Source organism: Astatotilapia calliptera, chromosome 2 (genome assembly GCF_964374335.1).
Source record: "Astatotilapia calliptera chromosome 2, fAstCal68.1, whole genome shotgun sequence".
NCBI classification, from domain to species: Eukaryota; Metazoa; Chordata; class Actinopteri; order Cichliformes; family Cichlidae; genus Astatotilapia; species Astatotilapia calliptera.
In genome coordinates this window covers 5,311,914-5,336,465 of record NC_137423.1, presented here as the reverse complement: position 1 = coordinate 5,336,465, position 24,552 = coordinate 5,311,914, and the positions used below count along the sequence as shown (strand labels likewise).

The 24,552-nt window shown below is 39.6% G+C and overlaps 1 protein-coding gene across 4 annotated transcripts in view; it reads right to left on the bottom strand.

Annotated features, from left to right (window-relative positions):
- Positions 1-24,552, bottom strand: part of pitx2 (paired-like homeodomain 2) — a 54,285-nt gene that overhangs the window by 3,674 nt on the left and 26,059 nt on the right. Inside the window, exons 1-2 of one of the 4 annotated variants that reach the window (XM_080304553.1) lie at positions 7,720-7,941; positions 3,421-3,490 (exon numbers count right to left, since the gene is read on the bottom strand). In XM_080304553.1, the coding sequence (XP_080160679.1) occupies positions 3,421-3,466 (46 nt within the window). In that variant the 5' untranslated portion in view covers positions 3,467-3,490; positions 7,720-7,941. Of the gene's footprint in view, positions 1-3,420; positions 3,595-5,868; positions 6,266-7,719; positions 7,942-24,552 lie in introns of those variants that run through there. The other 3 variants (XM_026182462.2, XM_080304548.1, XM_080304545.1) reach the window with 3 other exon arrangements.

Sequence of the window (24,552 nt, the reverse complement as noted above, 5' to 3'; positions counted from 1 at the left end):
ATGTTGCGCCCGCCCATATTTTCTCTGACAGGCACATCCATGTGAATATGACGGCGTGCCCAACCAACCAGAGCTTGCAGAAACAAGATATGTCTGCCAGTGTGTTTATGCCGGCGCTGGCGCTTATTTCTCTCTTCCAAATAAAAGCATGTAAAGAGAGATGGGACGCACGGTGTACCCGCGGCGCTCCAAAACGCCGTTGCGCAGCAGCCCGAGACCAAATAAAAATGAAAATAACACAGTTTGGTCTCATTTTATGAGATGGGTCCAGTGGCCCAGTAAAACGATGTAGTTCTATTGATAACCAAGTTGAGCTTCAGGCTGGTAGGCTCTGTCAGTGCAGTTTACTCTGGGACTCCGTGTGAATAAAGCCAGCCACTGCGCGGATTGTTTTGAAACCACAAAAAAAAAAAAAAGAAAAAGAAAAAAAAAGCGCAGTGAATATCAAACACAAGCACCTCCTGGACCACAAAGAACCCGTGAAAGAACAAACAACAAATGTAACTAAGGACTGTGCCAACTTGACCCCAAATTGTCTGTGAGCACTTGTCAACTGATGCTAATTGCCAGGCGCGCGCATTACCTTAAAAAAGAGCACATGTGCACATTGTGCTTTCATATGGACACGAAAATGCTTAATTTTAAGTAGCATGTTTTAACTCAGTGCTAGTGCTCAAATTACATAAAGGTAACCGGCAACACACTGAATGTATGCATTTTGCGCCTTCAGTTTTATTGTGCATTTACATCACGGTCCAAAAACGTGACCAAGCTGACTTTAACTGGTTTGCTATTCCCTGAATCCCGTATCCATCCCACATCCATCCTGGAAAAGCATTTTCAGTCATACTAGTTTTCAAATGAGGCGACTCTCTTGACCTTCCCAGACTTGAGGTTCACATATTCATTAAATCAACTGACTGGAGCTTTGTACCACGCAGTCTCAGTTTGTTGATGACAGATTACTTTATCTGGGTGCTTAACTGGATCTCTCCTCACTTTGTGTTTGGAGTCCATAGCCGTTGTCAGCGAACCCCCCCCCCCCAAGTGTTCTTTTTGGCAGAAAACCTAATAAGACTCTTAATTTGACTAATTATTTCTAATGGAGCACTTTTAAAGAGTTTGAGCTGATATGCGAGACATTTTTTTAAGATCTAATTCCTAAAAGATTGTGCCGCATTAAGGCAAAGCAAACATGTCTAATCAAACAAATGCGACTTTGATTTTCATAGGCGGGTGAAGAAACGTCAGCTGGGTAACAAACAGGTGGCTGAAGTGATGGAGCGACCATAAAGAGATAGGCAACATCCGCGCCAGTTAGTGCGATCAGGAGTGCAAGTGAAAACATACATCTAAATATAGAGACACTCTAGTCACATTTCATCATAATCATCATCAAGATCATCATCATCAAAATCACACTTCCACCCTCCACGTGGCCAGACTAAAGCCCATTCAGCCAGCACATTTGGGACTTGGCGCTGTTAAGAAGTTATTGGGCTAATCCCGTGAAAGCCCCTCATATATAAATACCAGCAGACCGTAGACTGCATGCAACACACACTCGCATACACTCAGACACACACTCACACGAACAGCCTCTAATGTAGAGCAATAAAACCTTGATCATAATTCAATTACAATCCATTAACATTAAACTGTAATGATGGTTTTATTTATCATTGCAATAACAAAACTTTATAAAGGGTAAAAACCAGTAAGCCAAATTTCATGTAGATCAACAACAACAACAACAACAACAATAATAATATTAATATTTATAATAATATGTATTACCTTTATATTGTTAAAAAATAGCAAATAAAATATTATTTAGTGCCTTATTTTCCGTTAAATAACGGACGGTCTGTTGCTCCTTTTTTCTTCCAGGCGCATTGTAATACTAAACTTGAAGTGGATTATCGGTTTCCTCTTCATTTCTACCTTCTGAATGCTTTATCTCTCTTCTGCGGATTACTGCGTGCAATAGGCCTCCACCATAGAGGGCCATTAATTAGCAATTCAGTCAATATAAGGGGAGACGACAAGGCTTTTTACATAGGATTAAGCAGACATCAGATTCCTCCATTAGGATATTCCTCCTCACGAATTGGCTTTCATTATACATGTAGTTTTCCCCGGAGTCAATCCAACAAGCACTGCATATATTATAGCAAAACAGTTGACGCTGGTGTGTCTATATTTGCCGGCATCTCTCTCGATCACCCATTTTGATTTTACTTATCTTATTACTCTTAATCAGTGGTGGTTCACGGCGAGCAGCTAAGAAGCTACAATACGCGACCGTCACACATACCCAGCAATGTCGACTAAATGAAACACAATACGACTTATTGGTTATTCGTCAAAGACACTAACAAGACCTGATGTAATTTCCGTGTCACATGAGAGAATAATTAATAATCCCATCCTTTTGTCGTTCAGGATTGCAGCTTTAAATTAGTCTGATATCGGTTTTAAGGGATTTTGGAGACTACCATTTATATGAAAGGCTCTCAGCATATTACAGGAGAACTGACGATTAAAAAAATCTGTGAAAACTGCCTTCCTGTGTTAAATGTCATTAAAAGTAAAATTAACAACACGGTGTAATTTGTCATACATTAGCATATTTTTAAATTAACTAATTAACTTTGCTATGCGAAGCGGCCATCCTTTTCAAATCCCGGATGATCAGAGTTGTCTGTGCTCTCCTTTTTCTGCTCTGGTGCCGTGCTGATCCGCATTCGACCACCAGGTGTCCCTCTAACATAGCGAACCAACTCGGCTGTCTCACAACTTCTCCATATTGAGGAGTAAAAGGGCCGAAATACAGGCATATAAAAAAGGCTACACCAATATAATGAAATAAAAGAAAACATCAAAATACCACATATGCGCACAAAGCAACTTTTAAAACACGAATAAACAGATATGGGCGAAGCCGTGAAGATAAAATGTAGGAAATCAATGATATTTCTCTGAAAAATTAATCTGGTCTTCTGATCAGAAACGGCACAAACGAAGAAGTTGGGCTCGCTGGTAAACCTGTTGCCTAACATGTAAATATCTGTTTGTTAATATTGACATGTAAGTATCAATATAATCTGTGGTACTTCCAAAAAAGTGCATTAATAATTGTATATTATTGTGTTTTACGTTTTAAGATTTTGGGGACATTTAAGATATCTAAACGTTGACAAATATAAAAAATATTCACCTTTTTCATATTGTTACTAGGTTTGTAAAGCATTTTCTTAAGATTTGGAAAGTAACACACTCTTTTTCGTTATGTCACTAAATGATTTTCTTTTAATTTAGGTGAAGTGAAAAATTGTATCAACCTGTGTAAACTAATACACATTTTTGCAAAAGCTTTTTATTTCTATTAGAATGAGAACATTTGAAATTGTTACTCACCTATTTGTGCGCAGGTGGTGACCAGTTTACGGCAATGGGAGTCCATTCTGATAATTCAAAGAAACAGCTTCTGTAAAAAGAAACAAAAAAGCCACAATTGGCCACAATTTGAGACTGCGAAAAAGTCCTCTGAGTCGTTTATTATCATCAAACTCTAACTGTGCAGTCAATAATTCGGGAGCCTACGTGAGGACTTTGATGTGGTCAAGGGGCAATCCTTTGATTGTAACAAGAAAGAAAAAGAAAAAGAATTCCTTTTGAAAACTCTTATTTTTGAGTGAATGGCAAATGATGATAATGGGACAAACATAAAAGCAAAAATATATAAGAGCATGGTGGGATTTCAGCGGCGGTGCATGATGATGACACTATTGCAAAATGTGGATCTTGATGAGATTTTTTAATTTTTACTTTTTTAATTTTTTTTTTTAGTTTGAATGTGCCATTTTTGAAAGAATTTTGAGTTTAACTTCCGGTGTGCACGAAACAAGGAATATATCGCAATAATCAAGTGAATAATCTCTTAGTTTTGAAGGTATTTTTTTACTTAATTCTGATAAATTACAGTTCAAAACTCATCGTGATTTTACGTTATGTGTTTTTTTCTTATTTTTGCACGGTGTGGAAAACCCTTCATGTGTTTTGCTCGAGCCGGATTCTGTGTTTTGGTGCTGCCTGGTGCAGTTGGGAGTGGAGTGATTCCGTAGTAAAATCATGGGATTAGAGTCTGATTGAGATGTCTGTCGGTGGGATATTACAAAATTCATTATCGCAGCCCTCATACTACCTCGATATGAAGTTACACAGATGGGATTTTATTAGTCCAGGCTCACAATGTTTGCTTATGATAATTCAAGTCGGGGGAAATTTGCATCCAGTCATGCTGTTAACCATTTTCCTCAGTTCTTCTCTTCACCTGCTCTACATCATCTGCGAGTTTTTTTCTTTCTCTTTTTTTCACCCTTTAATTCAAAAGATGCAGATATTGGAGGTTAAGTTTTACATGCTGTGTACCTGCACAACCGTTCTTCGCATCCCTCCTCTATATCCCCGCTGCAAAATGAAATAGTGGGGGTCACGCTGTAAGGTGTAAGGTTATTGCATGCGGCTCGGTGTTACCTAATCAGTGAAATTTAATGAGAGGTTCGTCCAATATTTCAGTCTGTCGTGCTGCTCCACAGTCTCTGAAGTTACACACATTTTTTTTTTAAATTTATTGTTATTAATTTTGTTTTATTGTGTGAAAATTTAACTGCAATTTCAGCTTTGAATTAACGACTTGAGCATTTTTTTTTCTTTTGTTGTCTGTATTTTGTTCAGGACGCTTCAGATTTCGAAGAGTGCCTTTTCCTTTAAAGTTAGAGAGGAAAAGCATTTTTGTTTTAAATCGGAAGTTGCTCATTTAAGACGAACATCACCTTAGTATGATCTTTAAACTGCCTCATTCATTAAGTCAAATTTGAAAAGACATATGTGGGCAACTGTAATAATAATAATAATAATAATAATAATAATAATAATAATAATAATGCAAAATATTTCTAACGGCAATTGAACCTGACAACACGTATTTATTTAGATTTTGCAGCAGTTACCCCATAGGAGCGGTTTTAAAATAGTATGAGTATTATGATAACTTATATTAATCTCGTTCATCCATTCATTCTCACTTCATGGACTCTCTCTTCTTTCATCATCAACAGTTGATATGAATCAGTGACTCACATGGCATCAGGCCCAGTGCAGACAGCAAACTGGCATTGCCTCTCACTGGCTTTACTTCTGAAATTAACACAGTAGGCTAGAGCATGAGACTGCAGCCTTTACCGGGAGATGAATCGACTAACCTCCACCATATGGTCCTGTATTAATTAAAGGCGTGAGACCGTGAACGTCGCCTCTTTTACCCCCGTTACTTCTTTCTCTCAGTTTCGAAAACAGACTCGGAGGAGGGTGAATGACATCTAAACTCTTTTTGGACACTTTCTGTTAAAATTGTTATTTGCAGCTTGATTATTTCTCAGTTTCCACACTGTTTGTCAGCTTTTTTACTCACAGTTTATTCATTATCTTTGAAAATGCATTTTCAGCTCTGGTCTGAAGCTAAAAATCAAAATAAAACGTATAATTCTGAAATCAGCTTTAATGGCTTATGTGATATATTTTATTACAACCCTCGCCGGCTGAACATTGATTTATCTCGCTCTTCTCCTTTTTTTTATTTCCCCACACTCCATCACTTCTAACGATACATCATTATCATCCACTGACCTGTAAGGCAAACTCTGCCCTCACATCACTTCATGCTCCTTTATATTGCAACCATGGCTTTTAAATTTACATCGGAAAGGCACAGAGCGCACAAAGCGCGAGGTGGAACAAATTCCTTCACTCGCATTAACTCACATCTCACTTTTTTAAGCGCCTCCACTCTTCTACTGTACTTACCAGTTGTAGACACCGGTGGGGAGGTTGCTTTTCCCGGCCGTCGGCGTTTTATTCTACAGAGATGAGATAAATTCCACCGTCCAAACGCACTGAGACACCAGTAGTTCTGTCTACAGCGACAAACCGAGCAACTTCAAGATCCAGTAGCACTGAAGTTTACGTTTCTGTCCGGGGAAAACCAGAGCGTAGCATGTGCTCTCCCACTATGTATCCAAAAAGAGACGCACCACTACCTTTAGGATTGTTTCATTTATGCGCATAAATAACCATCTATTTACAGTGAGGAGAAACTGCGAAGGAGGCGCTTTCATTCGAGTCTCCTCTTGGTTCGTCCTCTTCTGTCTTCCTCAACTTTTTCCCCCTTGAAAGACGCTCCAAGAGTGGCGCAATTTTTCCTGCTTTTGAGCTTAGAGAGGGACCCCGTGTGCGTATGCGTGTGTGTGTTTACGCGCGCGCTTTTAAAGGGGTGTGTTTGTGTACGCTCATGTGCCTGTGTAGTCTAGCAGAGGGCAACTCGGAGCGTCTCAGCTTTCAACAATAATCAAACACACACACAAAAATTCAGTGTCATCTTTAAAAAGAGCGTGTTAAAAAAATAAAACACGGAGATTCCTGATAGGCCATCCCGACAGGCATGCAAAACACAGAGCAGTTCAATTTGCTTAAACCCAACCTATTTACAACCAGCCACTTAACCGCTTATTATATAAACTCTGCCCGTGCAAAAATAAACAGCGAGCATGGCTGCAGATTCCTTATTTAACCAGCTCACTGGCCTTTATTTTAAATAAAATGCTTTTTAAGGCATTTAGTGATTTTTAAAATTTCTTTTTATAATCCAATCAGCAAAATGAGTCCATTTTACACAAGCTGGTTGTTGTGTCATTGTGGATTTATAATTTAACTAATTTACACAACGCAATATTTTGAATATTTGGAACTGCAAAGTATTTAAATTGATGCATTAGGCTCCTTCGGGGCCAGATAGCGCTATCGTGTTGCGGATTTATGTGCAGATGAAGTGAACAGCTGGCTCGGATGCAAATGTTCTTTATAGATCCGTTTCGTTAGATACAGGCTGATTTTCCATTCGCATCTTAAGTGAGGCAAGCCGACCGGACGTAGGCCTGCATTCCCCGCGCCTAATCCTTGTTTTACATTTTTAGTCATACTCCCATTAAACAAGTAATTAATGCACCCATCCACATGGGAATTTCTAGGCAAATGGGGACACTGAAGCAAGTGCGCATCATCTACACGCCATCCTCGATCAAAATTTGTTGAGTAAAGGATGGCTTGATTTCTGGGATCCAAGCACATTTCTGATAAATACCTTATATAGATAGATGTAATGGAAAAATAATAAGAGCCACCATAATGTAATTTTTTATAGCTTATTTGGTCTTCTTATGTAAGAGTAAAGACATCAAATTAAGCTGGGCTTTAGTCAAGAGAAATCCCTCTTAGTCTTCCACAAAGGCCCGAGAAAACCATATTTTATTAATTTTCCTCTCGCCAAACACACATGCACACTGAGCACAATGGGTCAAATGCGAACCAATATGGGGAAAAAATAAATAAAATAAGCATATTTGCCAAAACAGCTCGCTCTTTCAAATTTTGACCTCTGTGCTTTAATATTAGTTGTTGTATTATGGGACAGTCATGCACAAACACTCCAACACACATGCACCATCGCATAAAATGTGAGTAAAAGGACCCAGAAGCCAGAAGAGAAAACATCAGCCCTGCATGTGCACATCTTCAAATCACGCCCCGCCTGCACGGAGAGATAAAGAGGGTGAGTAGCGTCTGGAGAGGCATGATGGTTCGGTTATATTCTCCTCTTACCTTCTTATACAAAGAGAAAAAAAATCAGTCAAGAGCCTCCTCTTTCTCACGCAGAAAGGTGCAGAGGAATGCCTGAAGTTCAGAGAAGGCTGGCGGGTATGAAATCTTTCGCCTCGGGGGCAAACCGACGGCTTCTTTTCATTTCAAGCGCTTATCGATTCGCCGTTGTCATCTTTGGCGACGCAGAAGGACACTTGAAAGAATTTCTGATGGGGCTGTGATGTGAGAAACAGGGTGACCTGCTCCGCTGATGCTCTCTCCTGATTCTTAACGAGCACATCAGCGCGCCAGTGTCAGTGTAGTTGGACATTTCAACTTTTCCTCCTCCTGCATACTGGAGAGGATTTTAAAACACTCTTTCCGGCTTTTATGTATATCAGCACGCATCCCAGCCTCCACTTTAAAGACGAGAGTTGATAGACTTCCCGGCCTGTCAGCCACAACAACCACACACAGTCTGAAACCAGAGCCGTACTAGTTTGACTCAGTTTAAGTTTTATTTTGAAGGAGTTGTGTTTTTCTTCTTTTACTCAAACTTTCACAAGGACTTAGTGCAGCCCCAGAGTGTTTGCTATTGCTGACTTCACTGTGTGCGTGACACCAGACAGGAAACGCAATATATTTCACATTTGAACCAATATTTAGATGTCTAAGGCCTGACAGCAACAACACCATTTAAAGTCGCTATATGCAGATTTTGTAAATATGCGCAAGCCTTATAACCAAATATGCCACAGCCCCACATTTCTGCACAAATAAAATCTTTTTCACATTCACGTGAACCCTCTGCTTTACCAAACTGCACTGTGACACAATAGTTGTGCTGTGAAATTAGGTACACCTTAATTTCCACAAGATGCAAACACTAATTATCTTGGTACAAAAGATACCTTTTTCCACAAACGAGCCTTTTGTATCCTGTCCATTGCACGAGGAATAAACAAAATTAGTGTCAAATGATAAAAAACATGTCTCTGACTTCTGCTGCTTTTATACCGTTGTTAAAAAGCTAAAATAATCCTCTTTCCCATAACATTCAGTGATGTATATGACTGTCATCATGGCATTGGGAAGCTTGAGTAATGCAAATGTGAGGTGGTTTCATTATGCAAGGGTTTCTTTGCCTGAGAAACCAGGCTCATTTTCGCTCTATTTTTTCAAATTTTGCCTCAAACCACATGTGATTGTCGCCTTGAGTTCTGTCTGGCCAACACTCTGTGGCCACATAATAAAATTTTAAGTCAAATTGGTGTTTCCAAAGCCACAAATCTTTAAACAAATCAGTTTATGTGCTGCTAATATGCTAGAAATAAAGTACTGGCCAGGAACTTTGTTTTATTGAAGGTTGTGACTTCTATACAATTGCAGGGGAGATAAATATGAAGAAAAACGCACGAGTCAAAGATGAAAATAGAAGAAAGAGAGGAGAAAGAAACAAAATGAAAGGCAAAACATTAGATGAGGCATTCTCCACTGAGACAGAAATATCCTGTATGTATTTCCATTTGTCAAGTATCACTCCAAGAACGTTATTAGTGAAAAAGCTGCCTGTAAATTAACCAAATTAAAAGGGTGGCTTTTTGATAGCTCTTGAGCTTGTTGAGCGGCTTTATGCCTGATCCTTACTATTCCAGCGCTGTCACAGTACCAAAGGGAGATGAGCTACACCAACGCTAAGCACTCCAACTCAGCAACATGGCTTGTGGTTTAGGACGTAATATGCAAGGCCAGTAAATGACTTACATGTTAGGCTACCCTCACTTCTCCCGACATGCCCAACTAACAGGGTGTATATTTAAAAAGTACTCAGCTCTTCGTCTTTGTCTTCTTCTGTAATTATCCTATCCTCGGCTTCCAAAGAAAATGCTTAGCTGATGTCATTGTGGTTTTGGCCCCCCGACTGCTCTAATATTAATCCCATGCATGAAGCAGCTTAAAATGAGTAAGGACTACTTTGAATTAAACTCTCGGTCGATGTTTTTATGTGAACATATTAACTCCTGTCATTGTGGGTCAGTCAGACAAGGCTGTCTCTATTCCTCTTGACTTTGGACATGACATGGCTGTGGTCAAGCATGATTAAAAATGTCCCTGAGACCGGGACAGCATTCATTACGCTGACAGTCACAGACAGACAGCAAAGCAGCACTTTATGGCACACGGCTGATCTCGGGGATAGTAATAGCCGGTGTATGCATAAACACATGTGGCCTCAGCCTTAATCACAGGTGCGAGTGGGCCAATAAATTGCTCAAGCAGGTCTCTGATCAATTACATGAAAAATCAATGGGAAGCTGCCATTAACCTGCCTAAGGGGAAATCGGCCAAGAATGAAATTGGTGTGATAAAATGACTATGATGCCTCGCACCCCGTCGATAACATGTAAAACAGTTCAGCTACACGCTAACTCGCCTGTCAAAAGACTTGAGGTGGAACTAAAGGTCACAACTGGAATCAGATTAGTCTTAATTGGTCTACTGTGATACGAGGAATGGATGCAAAAAAACTGCACTGAGCAGAGGATAGAGAAAATGTGTAGAACATGCCCTTAAGATCTATATGAAAGACAAGCTGTACAGGTTCATAAAACAGAACTGTGCAAGTCAAAATAACGGCACAATCATGGTGCTTAACAAAAGGTCAGAGGATCATTAAAACGGTTTCAATTCATCCTCAGGAAAATATAGATATCTGCATCGTATTTCACGACACTATTTTTTCAACAGTTAAGACATTTTACTCCAATCCACCAAAGCTAAATTCACTCCAAATTCCCAGGTACTGACGATGCCACTAGCTCTCTGTCAGGCTTCAGTTTAGCTGATTGGAGATACTGAACTGGAGACCGTTCTTGAGGTGCTGCTATTTTTTTAAACATCTTAATTTGCTTGTACCACTTTTTGTGAGTGAAATTTTAGTCTGTATCAGTTTTTTCTTTAGCACTGATTAATAGGCATCTCAGCTGTCTGTCTGTCCTTTTCACCTGACACCTTAGTACCTTACTCCACCTTGGTGTTCAAATATGGTCATTTCTGGCACAAAAACAAACAACAGCCAAACTGGGCCAAACTAGAGCTCAATGCAGCGATGTCCATCTTAGCTCAAGACCAGCTGGTGCTGTTGTTGTGAGAAAGCTTTTGATGATGCTAATACATAACCATGTCATCTCAGCAGCCTGATTATCCTGTAATCGCATGACCAACTTGCTATGTTGCTCAGTGTCCCAAATTTTAACTACAGGTTTGTTTAAGATCCCCAAATCTCCTCTTTGGAAAGTTATGCTGTTCATCGCTGTTGAGAACTGAGAGAACAGAATTTGTAGACAAATCTGAAAGCCACAAAAATGTTTGCCTTAAAAAATATAACCTATGTAGCTTTACGGGTAGCTGCAGGTTGACTTGGGTTAGGGATTGGGAACCTAAAAAAATATTATCATGTAAATTGGATGTGCTGGGCTTGAATTGATGTGAATAGTAGCAATGGCAGAAACAAGAGATAGTTATGAAAAGATTTCAGTTAAAAATTAGCACATTTTCTTTAGGGAGATTTTAATGATACAGATCAAAAGAACAACTCTACGTAGCAGACAAAGGCTGACAAAGATAAAAGATATAAAGACAGAGTGAAAAATAGAGAGCAGGAGGGAGGGTGGATAGGATACGGCTAATCTAAAATCAGGATGCTAGTCCCGTGTCATGTGTTCTGATTAGTTCCAGTGTTTCATGCTCGTCTCTCCTTTTCATGGAGCCGCATCGCTTGGCTGCACAGTACACGAGTGCACCGCAACACAAGGACCAAACCCACTATGTAGTGATCGCATGGGGGAGAAGTTTAAAGATGATGCATCTCAGTGTCATACCCCAAGCATCACAAACCGTAACTGTGTAAACTGATTTATAAGAAAGAGCATTGCAACTATTAATCTTTAGAGAACTGTGGATGGTTTCACATATAGACCTCAGCAGCTCCTTGGCCTTTTCCTTCAGATCTGTACTTGAGATTCACTAATCCGTTGTGGGGAAACATCATAGAGAAAGCGACGGAGGGAGGTAGACGTGTGTATACTCATAACCCTACATGCTGGATGCAAGATTTGCTGTGCGACTCTGTAAGTGTGTCTGTGTGTGCAGGGGTTTCTGTGCAAGTGGCGTGGAGGAGAGAAAAGGAAAAGAGAGGGGGGACGAGGCTGTGCGTGAATGAGGAGGGTGAGGTGGGGGTGTCTAATCCAGTCCCAGTGTGAAACTGTTGACATTTGTTCTTTTTTTCCCTTCATTATGTGACTGGGGCTGTTTTGCGCTGGATTAGCTACAAATCTCCCATGCAGCACATTCAGCATGCCACTAGTAGTTTAACTTCATTAATAATGGATGAAGAGATTGTAATCCAGGAGTAAGAGAGCATGCAAGCATACCATGTGCAGGGAGAGACAGACAGGGAGAGAGGGCACCCCTCTTGTAAAATCCGATTTTTTTTTCTTTTCCTGAGACAGTCCTGTGCTGGTGATAACATTACTGATTACTGCAACCTACAGGTAGTATTGCATCAATACTTTTGTCTCAGGTTGTAATTTGCTCGAAGCCCCTCAGTGGTAGAGGTGTGTAATCGAATACGTGGAGGGATGAATAAAAGGAAGGGGGGAGACTTCGGAAGTCTCTGTGGTGCATATGCTAGTGTCTTCCATTGATTGTGTTTACTCAAGCTTCTCATTGCAGACTATTATAGTAGACCAGGGGACACACCCTGGCCTAACAGCAGGATAAGGGGGATTAAAGGTATACATATTCACAATTTCTGTCTCCACTGCCACTTTTGATTTCTGCCACAACAATGGAGATATGGCCTGAACAACAAGGGCCAGCGATTGGAAGTTTTGCCGATGCAGTAGAAAAACAACTGTTGACAACGATAGTTAATTATCTATCGTGGTATATTAATTTAATTATTTCTATTTTAATCATCTATTGCCACTTGATTTGTCCTCGTGAGCCTGAATCAGATAAGTGAAAGAAACAGGATGGGTGGATGGACTTTTTTATTTCCATATATGCTCGAATACTTTGCAGTATTATAATTTTGCATTTTCTTTCAACATTTCTCTAAATTCTGGTTAATATTTAGCACAGGTACTGACAGAAAGTAGAGAGCTTTTTACAGTCACAGGTATCCATCAATTCATTGTGCCTAATGACAGATCAGAGACCATGAACCATTTGACCTCTGCTTATTAGACAGAAGCTTGTAATCCTTATGAGAGTCCACCACTGCCAGTTTGTTAATTATGTGACACTTTGCTATAGTGGAATTATTCAGGTCAAAGAAAGATAAAAGGACAGAAGATCAACATAGAAAAGAGAAAGCCTTTGATCCTACTGCTATGTATCCCAGGCAGATGGCCAGTTATATAGGAGAAGGTGCCGTGTTTTACTTTGCTCTGTTGTATATTAATTTAAAATGAACTGGATCCATGTTATTTTGGCTACATTTGATGACGATTCTAAGAATGACAAAATTGACTTTAAATTTGCATTTTGCTACCCTCCACCAAGCAGCAGTAGTTCAGTATACAGATACAAAATGACTATAACGTGATGCAACATGATGTATCACTAAAACAACGGTGAGAACAGTGAGAAAAGCACCCTTCCCTTACAACTATTTCAGGTGTAACAACACCCATATTTTACAGTTTCACCGGACAGCTCTTAAATGTGGGCTCTGTGTAACTGATATGTTTTGCTGAAAAGCGATGTGATGCTAAAGACATTTTTCTGATCTTGTCATTTAGGGACGTGTTGGGTACCCGGAAGCGTAATATGTTGACGATTTGTCACCTAGAGTAAAATATTATGCTTTGGGAGTGAGAACGTGTTGAAAGACAAGGTGTCTTTACTGTCTTTTGTAGCTTGTGGACATCCCTATCAATATTTGAAAGTCTGATTGCTTTTCCTGAAGTAAAACAAATGAAACTGCTCACCACAGCCACAAAACCTGCACAATGTCGTATATTTGCAGCTTGAACCCCTTTAATGAGACAAGTGGACATGCTTTAACTTGATGGTACTTTAACTTGTACTTTAATTTGTTCATTACTGCTCTTGCTATTTTAGCACATAATTTTCTCTGGTATTAATAAAGTATCGTGATTCTGATTCATTTTGGCGTGAGTAGTAAAAACCTGAAGTGCTTCTGAAAGCCACCTGTTTGAGAACTTCCTGTTTTAGCTGAGCAGAAATCTTGTTTGTTCTTGTTGTGGAACAGTGTTGCTCCAGGCTAACTTTCCTTCCTGCTTGAAAGTGACAAGTAGTCAAAATCAAAGCTTTTGCCTATTTATATTTGAAGATCAAAGTAGCAGTATAATTAGATGATTGAACTGTATTAATCCCACAGGGCAAATTTCAGTATTGAAATGCGAAAATGTGATGTAAGCATGTTTTGTCCTAAAAGGAAATTACAGCGATTGTATCGCCACTCCTTGTTACATTGACTGAATAGGAATTGGAGGACCAAAGTTCTCCTTTTAAAATGTCTTTGTCGGACATTCAATAAGATTATTTTTTATTTCCTGTCAATTCTATTTAATCTTTTGAAAAAACATAAAATCATAATAGTGTCAGACTTGCCCTAGATGTGGTTGACATCTACTAAATACTAATTGTTGGCCAATGAGCAGCTACTGGGTTGTGTGGGTTTAACACTTTGCTCAAGGGCACAGCAGCTGTTGCTGTTGTTGAGGTAGCGGTGAGCCACCTCAACAACATCGAGCACCCAGCAGCGTGCATCCAGTCACAACCCTCCTTGGGTAACCATCAGATCATGTAATTAGCTACAGGCAGTTGGAGGCGCAGGGAATACCGGGCGGACAGCTTTGATCTGTGAGGTGCCACATTGCTGCAAATCAATGCTTAATGGGCTAAGCTTAGGTGATGTCATAGTTCATTGTAATGGCAGTTGCCATCTCATAAATAATACTTAAGATTGTTTCCAAGTACATCTTTTGACTGACATGCTGGTTTGCTTCAGGCTGGCGCTGCTGACCCCTGGCATGTTGTGAATGTCACACAACAGTTTCCATTGTAATGAACGGAACAGACACACACAATGTAAGAGATGACTTTCATTGCTAAATGAATTTTCCAACATAAGACACTCTGACAGATGGCACAAATTTATAACAGCGGCCGTTTGTCCTTGCAAGAATAATGTCACATTTATAGTTTTGAGATGCATGAATATAAAAGACATCAAATTCCTTCTGATGTAGACACTCAACAGTTGTGACAAACACAGATACATATTACACACGATAACTGTTGTGAGAGTATGTAAAAAAAATCCAGCCTGGCCTAAACCCTCACACATGGGTACACGGAAAGAAAGAAAGTTTTCAAGTCAAGAAGAAAACGTATTCCCCCTTTAGGTAAAAGCTTTTAACTGATTACTTTTAAAACACTACAATTAAAATAAACTGAAACCACATCATGACATAAATAAAGCTGGGATAATTCGCCCTGAAGATGTCCCCTGTAAGGATACGATGTGTGAGAGTGATTAATAATTTTCCAGAAAGGTTGATATGCTGAATCTGTTTTTTGTTATCAGGAATTGATCAATGATTATAAAAAAAAGGGACATAAAATAGTGAAATTTGCCTATCACAGTTAAAGGATGAGCTTCCAATTGTATTTGACAAATGCTTAAAAAAAGTTCAGTTTATTGTCATAAAAGATTGAAAACAGCAGCAAATCCTTGACTTTAAGAAGCTGAAGTCAGCAAAAGCTGAAGTTTGAGTGTTTTGCTGGTGCATTTGACAGTATAATAAGTCATCATTTTAAGTGCGTATTGAACAAAGTGAATGCATTCCACAGGTTGATTTTCTTGCTAGAGGACACATGAGCAGTGGTTGAGATAGCACATGCTGCCACTCCCTACTCGGTTCTTACTTTCCAAAAGCCCCTTATCCTCATGTAACACACGAATAAATCATATGAGCGCCAGAAACTAGATGTCACCATTTTGGTTCTTTTATGTTTAACACTTTCAAAATAATACACAGCAGGGCAATAGCCTCATCACGAAAGGGACATTTACTTGATACATGTGCTAATGCTGAGTACAAAGTTACATCTGGTTCCCCCTGACTGGGAGAAAAGCTAGCCTGCTGACACTGAGGCTAGGCTAAGCTGCCGCTGGACAGCTCAGGCTTTCCGTGTCTTTTGGGGGCTGCAGTGCATGTGACTCGTCAGCCAAGGCCACATGAGCCCAAGAGCATTCCTTGCTCTCTCTAATGTTTCAATTAATTTCAGGGCTGTCACGAACTGTGTTTAGCTAACAGGAAACACATTGGCATTGACGTGAGCTCACCGATTGTTGATAGATGTAATTAGAACAGCTAAATCTCGCTCCACATTGTTTCACACAATCGGGCCCCTTCACTATTCCTAAGTCCGACAATCTTCATGTTTTTAAGTTATAGCGCTACTAAAAATATTGATTACACATCATTTTAATGACACTTTTGTGCCAAAAACAGGTCCTCAAATGTGGAGTCTAATTGTTTATTTATATATATATTAATTCTGGAGATATTTAAAAGTAAGACCTAATTAAAGAGTGTTAAAAATGTCCTGAGCAGCTGCACCAAAGCCAAGTAGTGACATGGCACGCAGTGGAAGTTGTGACATACTCATACAGTTTTCCCTTCCAAGTTTTCCTTGCAAATCTGGCAGATTTCAAAAACTGTAACCTACTGATCACAAGAAAAAAATCTTTCACCTTCAGGCTAGTCCAGCATTGGAATACTTTTGTAATGAAAAAGGGATGAGATAGTTTATTATTTGGAGGAAAAATCTGAGGAGTGTGAGAGAAAATAAAGCATGGGAGTGGAACCAAAGCCTTCATTATATGACTGATAATGCCTGATGTGACGGATCACGCAAACACTGTGCATCCCTGGTGGTGCACATTACTTCATTTTGCATGTGTGGCGAGACAAACATTCACTCGAGGCAATTTCATCGCTTTCTCCTCGCTTTTGCTTCACATGTTACTTTAATAAATACAGCACAAGGAAAATCTGATTATCATAATTAATCAGTATGTTACTGGATCCAATTTCATTTCTCTGATATTCAGCCACAAATGACCCTTTGAACTCGCCTTGTATCCTGACAGAATTATCTGAAATTGACAGTCAAGGATAAAGTGTGAATATTTAGGCCAAACACCAAGAGGTTATGCAGCTGATGAATAGGACCTGAGAGGCTTCTTAGAAAAATCACTGTGTGAAACCTGAAATGTGCATAAAACAAACAGCGTGCAGCGGTGGTGGCTATGAATCAGATATGTTAGGTGTAGTTAAACAAATATCTTGCCTCTTAGTGAAGATGATGAAACAGATTAATCAGAGGAATGTGATTAGGAACCGTATTGATTTTCAGACCAGAAAGAAAGCCAACACTAATGAAGCAAAATTTGCTTTGTTTCCTTTTCCTGTTACATTACTTCAACACTTCATCAAAGCAGCGTTATAATGTTCAAAGAAATTAATGTTGCTGTTAAGGCACAGATCTAAGTTCTGCTTCAAGTTATACAAGTAGACTTTTTTATGTGAGACTTCTAACATCCACTCACCCATCCATCTACTTCCCATCCCAGCACACTTTGAGGGAGAGGTGGGATACACCCTGGGCAGGTTGCCAGTCCGTCACATGGCTTGCAAAGGACATAGATCTTTTTTTCAGTGCAGGTAAATTACTGACCAGTTGCTGTAAATGCACATAAATACTTTCAACAGTACTCCACTTTCAGTTTTATTGCTGAACAGAGCGAATAGGAACATATATGTTTTAATCACTATAAAGAACGGAATCTTTAAAATTTAGAAGTGTGTTGGCTGTGAAAACACACTGAAAGAAGATTTTTTTAAAGGATAGCCAATGTTTGCTGACAGATAAAATGTTTACAGAATTTGCTGCAATTGAATGGTGGGCTTCAGGTAGTGATTGATTGATATTTTCCACTGGGCAGTGAGACATGAATTCAGCAGAGGTTGACAGGTTGCAGGTCCATGATCCTTGCAAAGAGAACTGCAGATGCCCGAGTATGTTGAAGGCTTGGCCCTTGTAGACCACCAACTGAGTCTTAACCCCTTCTATGGTGCTCATGGTTATAACACAGTGCATTCTGATCACCGGACCTGAAGGGCAGTTCAAATACCGTCAGGTCACCGGGGGCACATATTAACAGAAGCAAGGCTTTGTCACCAATCCCACTCAACTTCAAGGATCTTTAAGGGAAGCAAATCGATCAATTCCTGACTCCATAACTGTTCTATGGGCACAGAGAAGAAAAACACTTTGAAGAACATTTGGGCTCAAGAACTCAACTTTACCTGCACCTCAAAAGAAAAAAGAAAATATAAAATCTGTTAAATGAAGGATCACAGTGCCATAAAAATAACTACTTTGAAATAAACTGGCAACAAATTAGTAGAAAGCATGAAAACTATGTCATAATTTTCACTTTTTGCCAGCTGACATAAAAAAGACCAGGAAAGAAGATGTCTCTGTTTCACTAATAAACAAAAGAAGATTTGTAGGTTGAACATCTGCTCCGTTCTCTCCTGACGCTCAATTAGGTATCCATCCGATTACCTCAACATACAAACCACAGATCACTTTACCTTTTGAAGCAACTGAGCCAAATCAAATGATTAGTTGGAATAAAATCAGATTCTCCATCTTCAATAACATCTACTGGCTACACCACATAAAAGTCATTTGCAGAGGTTGTAGAATCACTGACACAGGCAGAAATGTCAGGCCCAGTAAATAAAGGCTGCAGTGAAGGGAGTCAGGTATATCTCTTTTGTGTTGCGCTGACCCTTTGGTTTTAATATGGAGTCCACTTGTCTTCATTTAAATCTCTCTGCTTTGTCTTCTTCCGCTCATTAAATGCCTGAAAAAGTATTTCACTCTTTATGTTGCTATTTTTTTTATCAAGTCATGAATTAAATGAAACAATGGGAGGAGTTACTGAACTACTGAAAGAGTGAGGCAGTACATTCAGGCTCATGCTAGATTATTGTTCAACTTTAACAGCCATATGATATTGTAGGTATAAGATCCATTCTTTTTTCCTTCTGTGCTGATGCAATATATATAGGAACACAGAAGTGCTGTAAAGGGCAGATAGCTATTGGTGTCTCAGAAGGTCACAGATAAGGCTTTTATGTCCTCCCATACTCTGGCGGCATGCTGTCCTGTTTCCTCCCTGCTGGGACACGAAGTAACTTTGTCCTGGCCACAAAGCAGGAACTCAGAAAGCGAGGGTGTTAGATATGCAGCTCCCAGCAGGACCAGTGGAGCTAGCAGTGGGGTAGCAGGGTCGAGGAACAAGGGTGCCACCTGTTCACTTCAGCTAAACATTCAACCCTGGGCAAAGGAGAGAGCGGGTATTTCTGTTTAAGATCAATGTGTACAATACCATTCAAAAGCTTGGACACACCTTCTCATTTAATGGTTTTTCCTTTATTTTTACTACTTTCTACACTGTAGATACAAACTGAAGACATCAAACATATGAAGCAAGATATATGGAATTATGTGGCAAAGAAAAAAATGATAAATTACTTTCAATTTGTCGTATATTTTAGTTTCCTTAAAGTAGTCACACTTTGCTTTGTTGACAGCGCTGCAAACCCATGGCTTTCTCTCAATGAGCCTCATGATGTAGTCATCTGAAATGGTTTTCACTTCACAGGTGTGCCTTGTCAGGGTTCATTTGTGGAATTTCTTGCCTTCTTAGTGGGGTTGGGACCATCAGTGGCGTTGTGCAGAAGTCGAGTGGTACACAGTTGACAGCCCTATTTGAAAACTGTTACAATTATATTATAGCAAGAACCAATCAGCCAAGTAAAGAGAAACGACAGTCCATCATTACTTTAAGAACTGAAGGTCAGTCAGTCTGGAAAATTGGTAAAACTTTGAATGTGTCCTCAAGTGCAGTCACAAAAACCTTCAAGCACTACAACTGGCTCACATGAGGACCGCTGCAGGAAAGAAAGCCGAGGAGTCACCTGTGCTGCTGAGGATAAATTCATCCCAGTCACCAACGTCTGAAATTGAAAGTTAACAGCACCTCAGATTAGAGCCCAGATAAATGCCACATAGTGTCCCATTACCAGACACATCTCTATATCAACTGCTCAGTGGAGACTGCGCAAATCAGGCCTTTATGATCAAACAGCTGCTAAGAAACTACTATTAAGGAGGAGCAGCAAGAAGAAAAGATTTGTTTGGGCCAAAAAACCCCCACAAGGAATGGACATTAGACCAGTGAAAATCTATGCTTTAGTCCAAATTTGAGATCTTTGGTTCCAACTCTCGTGTCTTTGTGCAACGCAGAAAAGGTGAACGGATGGTCTCTACATGCATGGGTCCCACCAGGAAGCATGGAGGAGCAGGTGTGATGGTGTGGGGGTGCTTTGCTGGTGACGGTGTTAAGGACTTATTCAAAATTGAAGGCACACTGAACCAGCATGGCTACCACAGCATCCTGCAGTGACATGTCATCCCATCCGGTTTGAGTTTAGTTGGACCATCATTTATTTTTTAACAGGACAATGACCCCAAACACACCTCCGGGCTGTGTAAGGTCTATTTGACCAAGAAGGAGAGTTATGGAGTGCTGCGGCAGATGGTCTGGCCTCCACAGTCACCTGACCTAAACCCAGTCGAAATGATTTGGGATGTGATGGACCAAAGAGTGAAGGCAAAAGGGCCAACAAGTGCTCAGCATCTCTGGGAACTCCTTCAAGACTGTTTGAAAACCATTTCAGGTGACTACCTCATGTATCGCATGACAGAACCGACCACATATCAACGCTTTTTAGCATACACTTTTCTTTATTGGGGTTGCTATTCACAACAATACACATGTCGGCAGCTTTCCAGCTCACAGCAGGTCATACACCACCAACAACAGTCAGGACCCAGTTCAATCTGTTTTAAGCTGTCGAGGCCTGATTGCAGATGCCGCTCATAGTTTTGATGCCTTCAGCGAGAATCTACAATGTGAATAGTCATGAAAATAAAGAAAAAACATTAAATAAGATGGTGTCCAAACCTTTGACTGGTAGTGTATGTGTTATCTAATTTATTACTCACCATAGCAATGATCTATTAATTTATTCATTACTAAAATTTGAATTAAATAAAAGAAAACAAAACATTAAAACCTACCCTGTTGTGCTTTTTTAAAGTCTTGATTCTGTAAGTAGTTCTGACTCAAACTAAATTCTGTAGCAAATACAAATTTTGGTAACAGCTAAATACAGGTAAGACACACTGAACATCACACATGAAACAAATGCAACATGAGCTGAACATAATATACATATATCAACATCAAAAGAATTGGGATATATAAGAAAATAATTAAAAAATGCTAAACATTGCTGTGTGTGATGATGTTTGTGAAAGGTTTAGCTAAGATAGGCTCACCAATTAAGGAGGATATAGGATGCATACAGGCATAGTATTATGATCAGCTGCCATATTGTGTTGGTCCCCCTTTAGCTATCAAAACAGCCCTGAACCACTGAGACATGGCCTCCACTTGATCTCTGAAGGTGTCTTGTGGTATCTTATACCAAGATGTTAGCAACAGATACTTTAAGTCCTGTAAGTTGCGAAGGCAGCACCCAAGGTCTCCCAGCAGAACATTGCCCAAAGCCTCACACTGCCTCCACTAGTTCGCCTTCATCCCACAGTGCATCCAGGTGCCAAGTATTCCCCAGGTAAGCAACGTACACACACCCAGGCATCCATGTGATGTAAAACAGAATGTGATTAATCACACCAGTCCACCTTCTTCCATTACTCCATGGTCCAGTTCTGATGCTCATGTGCTCATTGTTGAAACTTTTGAAGGGGGACAGCGATCAGCATGGGCATTCTGACTGGTCTGTGACAATGCAGCTCCATAGGCAACAAACTGCGATGCACAGCGTATTCTGACAACTTTCTATCCAAACCACCACTTTTTCAGCAATTTTAGCCACAGCAGGTCATGTGTTGGTTCAGGCCATATGGGCCAGCCTTCGCTCCCCACGTGCATCAGTGAGCCTTGGCTACTCATGGCACCATCGCTCGGTCACCACTGTTCCTTCCTTGGACTAGATACTGACCACTGCAGATTGGGATCACCCACAAGAGCTACAGTTTGGCGATGCTCTGAGCTAGTTCTTTAGTAATGATATTTTGATCCTTGTCAAACTTGCTCAAATCTTTATGCTTGCCCATTTTTCCTGCTTCTAACACATCAGCTTTGATAATATATATCGTACCAACTAACAGATGCCATGGTCAAGAGATAGTCAGTGTTATTCGCTTCACCTATCAGTGGTCACAATGTTATGGGTGGTGTATATACATACTTTCTGCAGTTATTATAGTAAGATATCACATTGAGTAGATGATATGGTCCTGGTTTGGAAAACAACAAAAGCATTTTAGAAAACAAAAATTAACAAACAATATTTCATAGGAATGTCAACTTAAGAACATGATGTGGCCATTTCACTGAAAGCAAAGAGCCATTTTTGTGGTAGTATAAACACGAGTGTTATTGTCACCTTTGTGGCTGATTTTTATTTGGAGCTCAGTTTAGTGTTTTGGGAGGTTAACATTTATAAAATGGTGCTATACACACATTACTTTTGATTGCCACGGTAGTTAACCAATTTTAATTTTAACCTACCATTAAAACTCAGACGTTCTGAAAAGTTAACACAGGTGACTTTGTGTCACCAACAACATTTGCAGCAATTTCATCTAAAACTATAAATGTCAATCTCACCATGACGCCAAAGGAAAATATTCTCATGGGGGAAGAAGGATGTGTATTTGTGAATGGCATATTTACTTTTTGAAACAAAATTGCAAAACAGTACCTGCTGAATGTCTTTAAAGGTTACAATAATTATACTTTCCTAATAATGATTTTAGGGACAAAACATAAAATACTGAGCAGCGCTGTTATGTTGCCATTTAGTTTTGATGCATGAGTTGCTGGTGCTACATTTGCCTTAGCATTGCAGTCGAAAAAGTTACCAACATTCTGACTCCGTTAACCCTCTCAGGCTCAAATTAAGTTTTTGTTGCTAATGCACAAAAGAATACATGCAGTGGTACTTCTGAGTAAAAAAACCTCATAAAATATGTATGTGGGGTAATCAGGTTGTTAGTTTTTACTTGTTGCAAATCTGCAACGCCTGCTTTGAGAGGGTTAATGTAGTGATATCATCAAAACATTGCAAAAGTTGTTTACCTACAGCAGCTGTTTGGTCAGAATATGTCATCATCAAGAACTGTCCTGTTTATCCATTGAAGTTTCACCACTCAGTTACTTTTCACACTTAACATCCTCTTCTTTCAGATCTATGCCTTCTTTCATCTCAAAGCTCTTTTACAAGGTGAGAAGTGCCAGACCCAACAACAATCGAAAGCAGAGCTGGCGAATCAGCTGTAGCCATCAATCATACTTCGATCAATCACTGTCGCCTGGTCCCACGCCAACCTCACACCAGTTTCTCCGCCACACCCTCAGCATGCAGGCCTCAGGAATGCTGGGTAATGAGGGATGGCAAAGGGGCATCTAGGCATCCGATTACAACCCATGTTGGGAAGAAAGAAAAGATGTGAGGGCGTGGAAGCCTGTTTACATTTACATCTGAGGTATTTAGCTTCTGCTTTCATCCAGAGGACCAGTGGAATGAGCTTCATGCATTGCAAACATTGCAAGCAACTTTGAAAGTAGATGAAATGTCACAGCAAGAAGGTGATGCAAGTTAAGAAGTTTGTGATGAAACAGGGATTATTGTTAACATGTAAGGTGATAAGCAGTCATCGCTCACTTCTTAAACATGTGATCACCTGTTAATCCCTTAGTGTATTGGCCTTTTATTTTGATTTTCTATCAGTAGTGTGACTTTTTAAATGCGCAAGGGATGTATTTGTCTATTAACGCTAACGCTAATAAGTCCTCCAATCACACATTGCTAAACAAAATTTCCACTTTTTTTTTTTTTTTAAAGAAGACGAGGTTTCCAAACACACTCAACTATTAACTTGGAGACCGTTTCCTCTCACTAGCTCTTTGCTTTTGTTGTATACTTTTGGATACAACTTTGTACTAACATAGAGTTGAACAATAGTTTTCTCTCTAACCCGCTGATACCCCAACTTTCACTTTCTAAGCATATATTTACACAGCTGGAGGAATAATGTATCTTCTCTCTCAATTAATGTTACTGTCAAAGCCAACACATCCTGTATCCAATCACTGGACCAAAGGTTTCAAAACCAGTTTTGCATTGGTCAGATTCAGGTCAGAGTGAATGAGTTGACCCACACTTGGGCAGTTTAACCTAGTGATCTGAAACTCATTACTGTAATTTACTGTAATTTTAACACAGGCAGGTGTGGAAAACAAAGACAATTAAAACTTTGACCTGACAAATAACAACTGCTTTCAGTACCAGTATTTGTTGATATTTGGTTACAATTTTAAAGGAAGTAAAATCTATGGGAGTCATCAGCAATGTGCCACTCCCATTAACAAAAGCTGCATGAAAGCTGAATAGTCTACAAGCTTTGCTGTGTAATGTTCAATTAACAGCAACCCTTTTGCTGTATTATATGGAATATAATTATAATATATACTATAATAATAATAATAGTCAAATATTGATAATGCCACTAAAATATTTGGTCCTTGCACTGCTACCTCCTCATTTAATCTTCTGCAAGCAAGCAGACAGACTTATAAAG